Source organism: Bombus bifarius, unplaced genomic scaffold (assembly GCF_011952205.1).
Source record: "Bombus bifarius isolate JDL3187 unplaced genomic scaffold, Bbif_JDL3187 scf7180000008285, whole genome shotgun sequence".
Classification (NCBI taxonomy): Eukaryota; Metazoa; Arthropoda; class Insecta; order Hymenoptera; family Apidae; genus Bombus; species Bombus bifarius.
This window is the reverse complement of record NW_022884568.1, coordinates 482,334-494,996: the sequence shown is the minus strand read 5'-3', so window position 1 is coordinate 494,996 and position 12,663 is coordinate 482,334. Positions and strand designations below refer to the sequence as shown.

Below are 12,663 nucleotides of genomic sequence, written 5' to 3'. Positions count from 1 at the left end.
TCTAGATCGCGACCCACAGCGCCGGATGCGAGAAATTTTTGAAACAGAATGATGTTTTGTTACGCAGCACCACATATTATGCTTTGTCCAATTTCCTCATATTTTGACCAATAACATTATCAGAAATGTTTACGTAGAAATGATCGATGATGACAACATGCGTGTTATTGTTGTTGTATCGTCGTATAGTTTAAAAATGTAAACTGTTTAGTCTATGCAAATGCGACTCTATACGATTATCTAATGTTCTATGAAATGTGAATTTGATTGTAACAATTTAATAACAAGTATTTTTATATATGAAAGGAATACCTTGTAGTACTGTATTCAATTACAAGTATCTTGGTATATATAACGTTGATTCGTTAAGGAAGGAATACCTAACCTTCAAAATTTAAATTAAATATGGCGCGACAGAGTGTTGATGCAGATTGCGAGAAAATGCATAATTTATTAGACAATAAGAATATTGACTTAGATAATTGTAGAAAATTAATTAAATCGTACATTGATTTGGTAAAGTATCAAAATTTATCAAGCTTTTTAAAAGATATTGATTTATTGTACACTACTAAAAAAACTGACTACTGGTTTGTTTACAGCATCTTTATAGTGCTGCTTTATTTTGGGCAGACAAAGTTGTTTCATTAAGTAACGAAGATCCTAAAGATATATGCACCTTAGCGCATTGTATGTATCTAATGAAACAATATCATAGAGCTGCTCATCTTATTAGAAATCGTGGATTGGAAAAGGTAAACTATAACTTTGAAACTTTTAATAATATCATAACATTGTTATATACATTTTTTTTAATTACATTAATATTACTTTATAGACAGATGTAATGTGTCATTATCTAACAGTAAGAAGTCTGTTAGAAGCAAAAGAATACAATGAAGCATTACAGGTTATTAAAGAATCAGAAGTATGTACAAACATAACACAGTCAGGTTTTGGAGATCGTGCAGATATATTAGAAGATGCACCAAAAAATGTGATTAAGTATAAATAATGTTCTTCATAATTTCTTTTAAATATTATTTCTGTAATGTGATGAACTTTATAGATTAGTTTGTATTTTGTGATAGGTACACAGTTCAATATTGTACGTGAAAGGAAGAATATATGAAGCTTTAGATAATAGGGCAGTAGCAACTGACTGTTACAAACAAGCTCTACATTGTGATGTATATTCATATCAAGCATTTGAAGCATTAGTTCAAAATCAAATGCTTTCAGCTGCTGAAGGTATTAAAGTGTGTATGTATTAATGTAATGTAATAATACATACAAGTAATTTTATGATACATATAATTTGAATAGAAAAAGAACTTCTGGAATCTCTTCCCTTTGCTGAACAATGCACAGAAGCTGAAGCAGAGCTCTTACGACTATTATATGAAAGTAAATTGAAAAAATATCAAGAACCAAATACAAAGCAACCACTTGCAACATGTAGTGTTATGGGAGTTCTTGTCACAGATAGATTATTAGGTAATTTGGATATGGAAGTTACAGAAGCAGAGAGATTGTATTATAATTGTGATTATCACAAATGTTTCTCTCTCACAGAAAGGTAATATATCCTCTTATGTATGTATGTGAATTTATATAATCTTATAATCTCTATCATATATTTTAGAATATTAAAAAAAGATCCATATCATAATTCATGCTTACCAGTACATATTGCCTGTTTAGTAGAACTAAAAAAAACTAATGGTAATTATATTGCACTCCTATATAAAAAAAGAATGTGCAATTAGAAAGAAATTTTGTACATTATATAATCATTTTTCAGCTTTATTCTATTTAGCACATAAATTAGTTGACTTATATCCAGACATGGCCTTAGCATGGTTTGCTGTTGGATGTTATTATTATAGTCTAGGTAATTATGATTTCTATTTGATAATTCTAAAATTATTTTGTATTCTTACTTTATAAGATATTCCATTGTTTTGATAATAGGAAAAAGTGATCCAGCACGAAGATATTTAGCAAAAGCCACAGCACTGGACAGATTATTTGGTCCTGCTTGGTTAGCTTATGGTCATTCCTTTGCAGTAGAAAATGAACATGATCAGGCAATGGCTGCTTATTTTAAGGCTTCTCAATTAATGAAAGGTTGTCACCTGCCACTTTTATATATTGGACTTGAATGCGGATTAACAAATAATCTTAAATTGGCTGACAAGTTTTTCCAACAGGCTCAAGGAATAGCTCCAAACGATCCATTTGTTATACACGAGATGGGAGTTATATCTTTTTATAATTTAGAGTAAGTATTATGATGTCTGTTGTAGTATTATCCCTGAGATTGAGTTATTCTAATATGCAAAAAAGAGGTTCAAAATTCACTCTGCAACCTGATTAGTGTACTTCCACCCTTCCCCGGTTTTTGGAAATCTGTCTAATTTATCAAGAGTTGTCGTTTCATCGAATACAGTTACAAAACTGCTGAACGGCAGTTTAAGGAAGCCATGAAAAGAATTCAAGGTGGTCTAAAGGATGTTATTCTACCTAGTAAATGGGAGGCACTTTTAAATAACTTGGGTCATACTTGTAGAAAAATGAAGAAATACGGAGAGGCGTTAGAATATCATCAACAGGTTAAAAAATTTTAATTGACATAGAAACATATTTTTTCCTTAAAATGTCAATTTAAATTACAAGCTATCAGATAAATTTCCTAATAATGATTGCAGGCATTAATGTTAAATCCATTAAATGCATCAACTTATTCAGCAGTGGGTTTCATTCATGCATTAATGGGAAATGCACAAGAAGCTGTTGATGCTTTTCATAGAGCTCTTGGACTCAGGAGGGATGATACTTTCACAACAACTATGTTAACTTATGTTATGGAACAACTTATAGAAGAATCGCCCCCTTATCCTGGTATATACAAAAAATGTTCAGTTTTCAATGTATTTTATTAAATGTACATTATATCTGATTATAAATGAATTCTTTTTTAGGTGCACCAGTTGATATTCCAAAATATGAGTACCCTGCAACTGAACATCAAGAAGCAGATAATGCAGAACCTTTAGAAAATGCAAATAATGTAGCTGGGTCAGGAAGTCAAGATATTGATAAATTAAGAGTAAATTTATTTTCCGGATGGGGAGAAGATTCCAGTAAAACTGAAGATACTTCTGATAAAGTGGAACGCAATCCGCGAGACGTAGTTGTGAATTATTCCACTGACATTAGTTCCGAAGTTGAAATGTTGGATTCATCGACTGCTCATATAGAATAGTAAAAATGCGCAAATTTTTTTATATGATAAATAGATTTGTGTATGTAATAAAGCAATTGGTTTGCTACAAACATTCCTTTTTTGTTCAGAGAGTTATCCTTTATTATATATTCTACTCATTTTGTATATAAATTTGATGCATGCATGCTTAAATAATTAATATTTACCCACTAGAAATGTGCGGGTATCTGAGCCTTGATTCGGGTTGGATCGAGATCCTTCGTCGATAGATAAACATATTTGGGTACCCGTCATTATGGGAACCGATTTACGTTTCGGAATCCGATGTTCAATTCAGAACATAATTTTTCTGTCATCTTGTATTTAAACATAGTTTAACGGTACATACTTAAACTTAAAGTACAAGTTTGCCTTAAACTTGGTTTAAGTACAAGATGACAGAAAGATTATGTTCTGAATCAAGCATTGAATTCCGAATCGCAAATCGGGTCTCGAGATTAACGGATACCCGAATACGTTTATGTATCGACAAACTTCCAAGATTCTGATTCGAACTCGAAAAAATTTTCCGACATAATTCTGCAATTTCGGGTATTCGCACACCCTTATTACCTACATAACCTATTATATTGTTTTAAGTAAAAATCATATTACATGTAATAGTAACTTTAAAAATTTGTAACTATAATTATTTATTAGAAATATTTAATATCTTAAACCAAATTTGTAGGTTCAAAAATTTTTGTTTATTTAACATATTATTCGCCAATATATAAAATCTGAATTTGAAATATTACATATTAAGTGATACAATTTTGTATCTTATTGCACATATAAAATTCCACAATCGCGCGCATTCGCGAACTGCGCCGGTGGTTTCCAAAGATGGAACCTGCGGGTGAAAGAGGGAAAGGGAGGAATAGAGATCTTCAATTCAGTTCACAGAGTGGAGCAATGTGGAGAAGAATGGGCGTTCCGTCTCCATCGTTTCTGTATCGACACTAAATTGAACCTAAGAAAATAAATTTTACTTTCAAAGAACCAATAAATTAATTATAAATGGGCGATTTTGGGAGTTGAAATAATTAAAATATTATCCCCCGGCAAGTAATTAAACAAACCCGGTGGGATTAAAGTATCCCAAAAATCTTTTAATGTAACACGATAATTGTTGATTAAACAATTTACTAAAACTCGTGTATTTGATTCTTCGCTACTAAATTAAATCGAAAAAGATCTTATTAAATTTATATGCAATATCAAGTTTATATAATTCATTGAAGTACGTTACGAGTTACCACTTTGAATTCAGTGGAGAACAGCGATTACAGAACAATTGAAAAATTCGTCAAGGCTCAATCAAAGATCGACATGCTTACGTTAATGCAATTGGTAAGTCGTTATATTCCTTTATAAAAATTTTATATCCCTTTTTTCTAATTGTTTCGTATTTATTTTTTCACGTTTACGTATTATTGTTTTAATTACGCCTTATTTTTCTATGGACCTCGTTCTTTGACTTCTCATGCGGTCGATTGGTAACCTACTTTACAATTTCGTTAGTACTATGGTGTCGCTTCGAATGGAAAATTTGTCATGTAAATCATGTGCTGGTACACGGTGATAATTATAACGTAGAACCTACATAGAATATAAAACCGAATACGAGGAATGTCCTGCGTCCTCACTTGTAAACAAACACGCGAATCGTACGTTGAGCCGCAACGCGTCCACGTGCAAAACACGTTGCGTTTCGTACGCTGATATTCTTCCCCTTTCTCTCCATATGTGTGTTGCGTCTTCTGATATTGTCCTTAACCCTTCGTCAGTCATTTTGAAAGTATTGAACGGAAGTAACAAAGAATTTGTTGCAATTTAATTTCTCTTAAAAACTGTCTGTCTTCAAATTCTACGAAGATGTACGATACCTTTCGCAAACATAGTACAGGACTATGTACTAAGACAAAATTTATATCATTGCAAATAGTTGGATTAGTAAACCAAAAAATTATTAAATTAAGTAAGAATGTAATTTTTATATGAAACCATAAATAAGTATTAGCACATATGATACACATATAATATATAAATTTTCGTCACACTATACGTATATATATTCCTGTTCTTATGTAACATTCTTACAATATTCTAATTTCATCTTTCAATTCGTGATGTAATTAAATTTCTCTTCAGATATCTAGGTTTCTCCTATATTTGTTACCTTCTACATGTATATACATATATATATATATATATATATATGTATAATATCTATAGAGATATATGACTTTTGTAAAAATTATCGATACCAATAATGCAACCCTTGTATGATTCAACGTGTCAGAATGTTATACAATTTTAAGGGCGTCGTAAATGTTACAATGTTAACTGATGTAATACGAAATGATAATTACGTATTCGAATCGATTATAAGCGTTCTTATGTCTAGTACGCCTTTGAACTTGACAAAGTTGAATTCTACGAAGTTTGGAATTCTCGTTGAACCTCTAGAATGCCTCGATGTATTCCCCTGCCCTGCAAAATTTTTTTTCCGAATTCCTCGAACGCAAACTGGGAGTGGCGTCCTTCAGGCTCCTGTTTTCGTTATTCTGTACCGAAAGCTCGAAGCATAGTTTGCTGATATCGTTCGTAGCGATGACTTCGAGGAATTCAGTGGTAGGTGATACGCATTAAATTTCACGATCTTCAAACGTGAACGAAACATTTTTTAGCGTTCGAAATCATTTTCTAATTCTCCGTGTAGTGTATCTTCCGGGGAATCGTGCAAGTTCTGAAATTTCATCACTTTTACCGGAAATTACGCAAGGAAAATCGGTTGACGTAACGAGCGACGCGATCGATTCGAATAGCCGTTAATCAAAAGCACGCTACTAAAAAGACTTTACAAATTAGATAAAAATAGTAGCATCAATTTCTACAATGTTTTCTTAACATTGAAATACAAATATGTGTATAATTTACGTAGTGAACCCCGCAATTCTAAACATTCCGTGTAGCGTCCATACTTCCTGTAGCGTCTACTCACATACGCGTTACAGTTAATTATCAATCGTAAAAATTAGTGGTATATTATCTGTTTTCAATTACTTGTTCGCAAAGAAAAAATAAAGCGAATAATAATTCAATCGGTGCCACTATGGAAGGAAAAATGGTGACAGTGTTCCTCTATTATCTCTTTATAACATTATACCTTGTTATCGCAATACCAAACATACCAAACGTGGTCATTTAACCAGAGACAAACTTTGTCTCTATTTCAAACATTCAATTTGAAATATTCTAACGACTGATTCTTTTCTTTTCTCTTTTGCAGCTAGATTTATCGTGTGATGCCGATGGAGTGAAAATATCCGACACACCTGATTGGAACAATGATATATCGCATGGCCAGCAAATGCAAGCGTCACGCGACCAAGACCACATACAGCTGCAACAACGTGAACAGTTGCATCGCGACAAATTACAACAACAACGAGATCGCGACAGTGACCGAGAACAGCATCTACATCAGCTACAGTACATCGGTAACTTGCTGTTAGACTCTCCGCCGGCGAGTAACTTCCAAGGATACTCACACGATGCATCATGCACGCAACCCAATAAGAACAACAATATCGATGGTAAAAGTTCCGTTTCCTTTGTCCCATTTTTATATAATCGTATGTGACCGTCTTGTTTTGATTTTTGGATAAATTCACAGATTGGCTGTTAGCCCTTCTGTTATGATGGATACGGTTGACGATCGAATGTGATCAAATAATATACAGAGATAGGAGATATTATTTGATTTGTTATGTGAATATAAGGTTATTTATTTTTACCCGATACAAAGATAGAGAAGGTATTTTAAATGTATTTTTTATCTTATATGAGTAAATCATGTACTTTTAGATTCATTAGATAAGGATAAAATCGGCGAGAATCTGCCCCCGCGATCTCTCTTCACTATAATTAATAATCTGTTTTACAATTATTAACAAAATGATCAAAGACCTTTGTTTTTTTTTTTATAACTACCATCAGTTTTATGACTAATCTTCGTATAAATTTAATTATTGATTCCAATATCTGCTTAACGAGTTACATTGTTTTCTCTTTTTCTTTTTTTTAAAGATTCAAGATATAAGAAAATTTGTTCTAATCGCCTGCTTGGTCGTTTCAAAACTAACGAGCGCGTACGTTCGTCGTTTGTCAATCGATAGTCCTCGTTGCGCTGTGTCGTATTTTCTTGTGATTTTATTTAAAACGGCAACGTATTTTGTATTTTTTCCCTCACGTTAGGAGACATGTCAATTTCGGATTTATTTGGACTGGGTTTACCTCGGGGATCATTGTTAGGCAGCCAGTCAACAACTGCGTCTCCCGGTTGCCGTAATTATCAGTATCAGGGTCGCAATCAAGGATCCTCTCAGCATTATCAGGTGACATTTCCTTTTATTTTTTATATTGTGCTTAAGATTCTCCCAACTGCCTGAGATATTTCAGTCTCATATAGGTCAAGTAATTTCGCTATTTACGTCATACTTATCAGAGATAATTACCCTTTCAGTAATTCGTAATAATATCTCGTAAATAATAATGTTTTTTTATTTTCGACAAATCATAAAATAAAAATTAAATAATCTATAGCGTAATAAAATAATTATTAAGTAATTATTAAGTTTAATTAAATTCTATGAAGACCCAACTATGGTCTTCATTCTATGGTTGGGAAGGTTCCTATCTGTATTAATAAAATTTATTTTGAATCCAAAGGTCCTAGAAGGACCATTATACGTGAGCGATAATTTAATGATTTCTGTGAATACGTTTTAATTACTCGAAATGTACGAGGAACTCGAAGATCCTTAAAATGTTTTTCTTTCAATTTATGAACGTCACGTGTTGGATATGATAGTGAAAATCTCGAATAGAAATGAAGTAGGCAGTATTCTGAAACGTCTGCCGGCTGCCAATGCAATAACCGGAACAATGATTATCCTCATTGGAGTGACTCCAACTGCTCCTCGAACTTCCTTTTCCGTCCGTGGCGCGGCTAATTTTTTTGCACAATAGGGACCTCCTGGATACCTGATGTATCGATTTTCAATATATTTTGTTGCGACCAATACCTCCTAACATCAATTTAGGATAGTGCAAATAACGATAACGGATGGAGATAATAAAGTCTGCGACGATAAAAATAATATTTTGTAAAATTTTAGAGCCAACCGGAAAAATCCAAAACTAAGTACATATTGTAACGTACAGCAATATTTTAACGGATTTCTTTTCTCACAGTGATAAATATTATCAGTCATGTTATCAATGGGTTAAAAGCTATTTTCTTTGTAAAATAACATAAATAATAATAGACAATTATTGCAATTTAAATTGCAGCGATAGTTAAATAGTACTATACGCGGTCGAAAGGGGTAAAAGCAAGAGAGACCCATGTGAAAGTCGTGCCTTATCGACCAGACACTTTAATGGACATTTTATCAGGCTCTTCTCGTCGCCTTTAACGTTATTACCTTCACCATTTGCTGGATGCATCTGTACATAAAGGACCGGCAGGACATCGAAATGCGCGTATTAGAGCCGACATATAATACGTTGGGCAAAATAAATTACGCATAGCCGCGCGCGTTAGTGCGACCCGAATTCCAGGGTAGCCAAGAATTTACAAGCTTGAGCCAAACGGCTCTATCACAGCTCACTCTTCTTCTATCTTCGCTTCTCTTTGACCTCAGCTTTTCTGTGAACTTGTAATTGCGTGCCCTGTTGTTCCTGTTTTTTACGTTGCAACATTATTTTGGACGCGGTCCAATAATGGTGTAGCAGGCTTCTCTTTGGCAAAGAAGACGCAAATATTTTCTTATTGCTTACAAGTAATAAATCGAATGTTTTCGAGATATTTTTATAATCAGAAGATGATTTTTTGGATTGAAATATATATTTAAAAAGTTTTTAATTGGTTTTGTTATATATTTTTGAATATAGGGCAATGATAGGAGCGGAATTTGCTCGAACTCATCGATACTTGAAATTCCAAGTTCCCCAAGTTCTATTACTACACCTGGTAGCCCTAGCACACCTGGTAGTCTGTATTCGAATCCTTATTCGTACTCATCTACGAACAGTAGTAACCAGACGACATCATCACCGAAAAGTCGAGGATCTTTGCAGAATGTGGGATCACCCTCATCGCCCATTCATTCTCCTTATTACGGAAGACCCATTCGTGGGTCACCACCTTATAGGTATTTCTTAATTAATTTTTTATTATCACGTATAATTATAATAAAAACAATTACTAATTGGTCATTTTTATTTATAACAGCGATTGCAGTAGTCCTACTTTTGAGTATCCACATGTGATGGGGTGCAATGGATCAAGATCGAATTCACCAGCGGACTCAGACACGAGTGGTATAGGTAGTGTGGATGGGTCTCTATCTGATATAATGGTATTTTTTTTAAGTTATAGATAATAATTACCTAAGTTCATCAAGGTTAGGGAGAAATAAATTGTTTCATTTTAGAACTGTTTATCGTTAAATTCATCGTCACACGAATGTTACCCTCAGTCTCTGGGTTCATTAATGTCGCCGGAAGTGGATTTATGCACAAATAATAGAGTAGCCGCGTTCCAACGAATGGCAGTGAAAAAATATTTATCTTCATCCCATCAAAACTCGTCGACACATCATCATCATTCACATGGACACAATCGAAGTCATCACTACGGATCGAATCAAAACGGAGGTTTCCTGAATTCTTTTATGTCGCACGAAAAAAGCTGTTGTTCCACTGGAAATCATATGATGGCCCTGAATTCACCTCCGATAAATATTTTGGATCCACAGCTCTCGCTTGAACGTGTAGCACGTTTTCATCGAAGTGCCGCTGGTAATAATTCATTTATTAAAATACAAGAAACAGAAGAGAGGATGTGTTAGCAACATTAAAAAATTATTATTTTAGCACTTTGTGACCCAACTTGTACTTGGAGTGGCATATTGCCGCAACGCACTCAAAAACCATCAGGTTACTCATCTAAAGTATTCCTTGGTGGTGTACCTTGGGATATCACCGAATCCCTTTTAATCGCCACTTTCAAGCAGTTTGGTCCAATACGAGTGGAATGGCCGGGAAAAGATCAGTCTGCCACGCAGCCAAAGGGATATGTATATATTATATTTGAGTCAGAGAAACAGGTAGCGTAATATTTTTAGTACTTTATCTCTTTTTTAATTTATTTATTTTTAATGAGCTACAACATATATGTATTGTTTAAGGTGAGAACTTTATTGACATGTTGTACACATGATTTTACCAATGGTGGCAGTTGGTATTACAAAATATCATCTAAACGTATGAAAGCAAAAGAGGTGCATATTACTTCTTTTTTAGTAAAATTCTATTCCATTTCTTCTAAGAGTTATAATATTCATGTAATAATTTTGACATAGGTACAAGTAATACCTTGGATTCTTGAAGATAGTAATTATGTAAAATCCTCATCGCAAAAACTTGATCCTCATAAAACAGTATTTGTTGGTGCTCTTCATGGTATGCTAACTGCCGCTGGTTTAGCAAAAATTATGGATGATCTGTTTCGTGGGGTTATTTATGCAGGTAAAAATCGACATAGCTCGATTATTAGATGCATATTAGTAAGATTAAAATTTAATTTCAGGGATTGATACTGACAAACATAAATATCCAATTGGATCTGGCCGTGTTACATTTAGTACAAAACATTCATACATGAAAGCAATTTCAGCTGCTTTCATAGAAATAAAAACTGCCAAATTTACAAAAAAGGTTCGCGTAATTTTATGAAATGTTTATGATATATTAAGAGAACAAAATTATAATACAATCTATTGTCTTTAATAGGTGCAAGTTGATCCATATTTAGAAGATTCCATGTGTTCAGGGTGCTCTGTACAACAGGGACCCTATTTTTGTCGTGAAGTGGTATGAAAGAAATTTTTTATCCTTTTTATATAAAAGATATTTTATTATATTCTATCGTATTTGTAGGTGTGCTTCCGATACTTTTGTCGCAGTTGCTGGCAATGGCAACACTCAATGGAATCAATGTGGCATCATAAACCTTTAATGCGCAATTCAAAGACAAATCAAGTGGTCGGATTATCGCCAAACGTAAATTCCTGGTCTCGTGGAACGAATAATCCCACTATTTAAGTACAATTATTGAGCTTCTCTTCCATGGTCAGATAAAATTTTTTTTTTGACTATTTGTTTTTGCAAGGACGTTGCGCTAGCTGACTTACTGACAGGGTGCAAACTTAGTTTTTTATCGCAAAGCTGCGGGCAGCTGGTTTGACGATATGCATTGAAATACCGGACATACCAGCTGATCGGCAAATGCAACGATTTGTTTATTATCGTTACTATCACATACGTCCGCGGTATAGAGACTAATGGATAAAAATCGTGTTTCTCATAAAGTTCCTATTTCGAACGCGGCCACAGTCGCGTTCTCAACAAACAGTATTTTTATTTAGTACGTTTATTTAGGGACTGGTTCTCTTGTTGATCGTTTTATTGCAATAATTGTGCCATTGAGTAACACATCACATTATATGATAATTATGCGTTACGAGTGTGCATTTACATTGAATCCGTGTGGGTCCAATTGTGGCTTTTATAGTGACAATAATTTTTATACGATAAAATGGGAAGCCACTCGATCGTTAAAAAAGAAGCGAAACAAGAGAAGGAATGAGTTCACAATGTTTAAAAAATCCACAAAAATACAACGCGCCGCTATAATAATCTATCGGCGAAATATTACGCTTAATCGTACACTGTTCGATGAGATTAGATTATTGTGGAATTCTAGCGGCAGGAGGAGTTGTTCATTTAATTATTGTTATTTTTTGCGAAGAACGCATTTAATTTGAGTACCAATTAGAACCCAGGCTATATACCGACATTTGTCGATGATATCGCCCGTCGTTGTAGTTTTACGTTACATTGTACAGTGTAAGGGTTATTACCAAAATGGCAATTGTAATCATAATTTATACTCTTAGCCAAGGCGATAAGCCTTTATGAGCTTCGTTTACAGGGACTGTTTAACTGTTGACGAAATGGAGAAGTACATGGTCTACGATTCTGGAGCGGATTGTAGTAATTTGATTCTGTTTTTATTTTTTGTTACGATATTATGTTATGTATTTTCTTTCAAGAAGATTTTGCAATATTGCTTCTAATCGCGTTTCTGATGTTTTGATATCATTTTGTTGAGTGAATTAAAAATCATATTTTTGCAGATAGACTTCCATTTGTCGTTCCTCCTTTTTTGTTTCATCATTTTGTTCCTTTTCTTTTTATCGTTCGAGAAAATAATTCCTCCAAATGAACCTTCTGCCCTTTTTAAACTCCTGGCCTTAAAA

General features: G+C 33.6%; 2 protein-coding genes across 6 annotated transcripts; both read left to right on the top strand.

Annotated features, from left to right (window-relative positions):
* The first annotated feature begins 111 nt into the window (after positions 1 to 111).
* Positions 112 to 3,339, top strand: LOC117212166 (cell division cycle protein 16 homolog). Its single transcript, XM_033456686.1, has 11 exons — positions 112 to 516; positions 603 to 755; positions 839 to 997; positions 1,092 to 1,251; positions 1,327 to 1,579; positions 1,646 to 1,725; positions 1,805 to 1,894; positions 1,975 to 2,284; positions 2,453 to 2,615; positions 2,712 to 2,904; positions 2,985 to 3,339. Exons 1-11 carry the CDS (start codon positions 406 to 408, stop codon positions 3,266 to 3,268), a joined length of 1,956 nt encoding a protein of 651 aa, XP_033312577.1. The 5' UTR covers positions 112 to 405; the 3' UTR covers positions 3,269 to 3,339.
* Positions 3,340 to 4,162: 823 nt separating this feature from the next.
* On the top strand, positions 4,163 to 12,545 carry LOC117212161 (cytoplasmic polyadenylation element-binding protein 1). 5 transcript variants are annotated; one of them, XM_033456678.1, is made up of 12 exons: positions 4,163 to 4,621; positions 6,564 to 6,876; positions 7,532 to 7,671; positions 9,233 to 9,492; positions 9,573 to 9,699; positions 9,775 to 10,141; positions 10,217 to 10,449; positions 10,531 to 10,623; positions 10,705 to 10,870; positions 10,932 to 11,059; positions 11,135 to 11,215; positions 11,282 to 12,545. In XM_033456678.1, exons 1-12 carry the CDS (start codon positions 4,601 to 4,603, stop codon positions 11,444 to 11,446), a joined length of 2,094 nt encoding a protein of 697 aa, XP_033312569.1. In that variant the 5' UTR covers positions 4,163 to 4,600; the 3' UTR covers positions 11,447 to 12,545. The 5 variants fall into 5 exon arrangements, with proteins under 5 accessions (XP_033312569.1, XP_033312571.1, XP_033312568.1 ...); XM_033456680.1 differs by having other exon boundaries at positions 4,537 to 4,621; positions 6,564 to 6,870; positions 11,282 to 11,446; XM_033456677.1 differs by lacking the exon at positions 4,163 to 4,621 and adding an exon at positions 5,782 to 5,905 and having other exon boundaries at positions 6,564 to 6,870.
* The last annotated feature ends 118 nt before the right edge of the window (positions 12,546 to 12,663 follow it).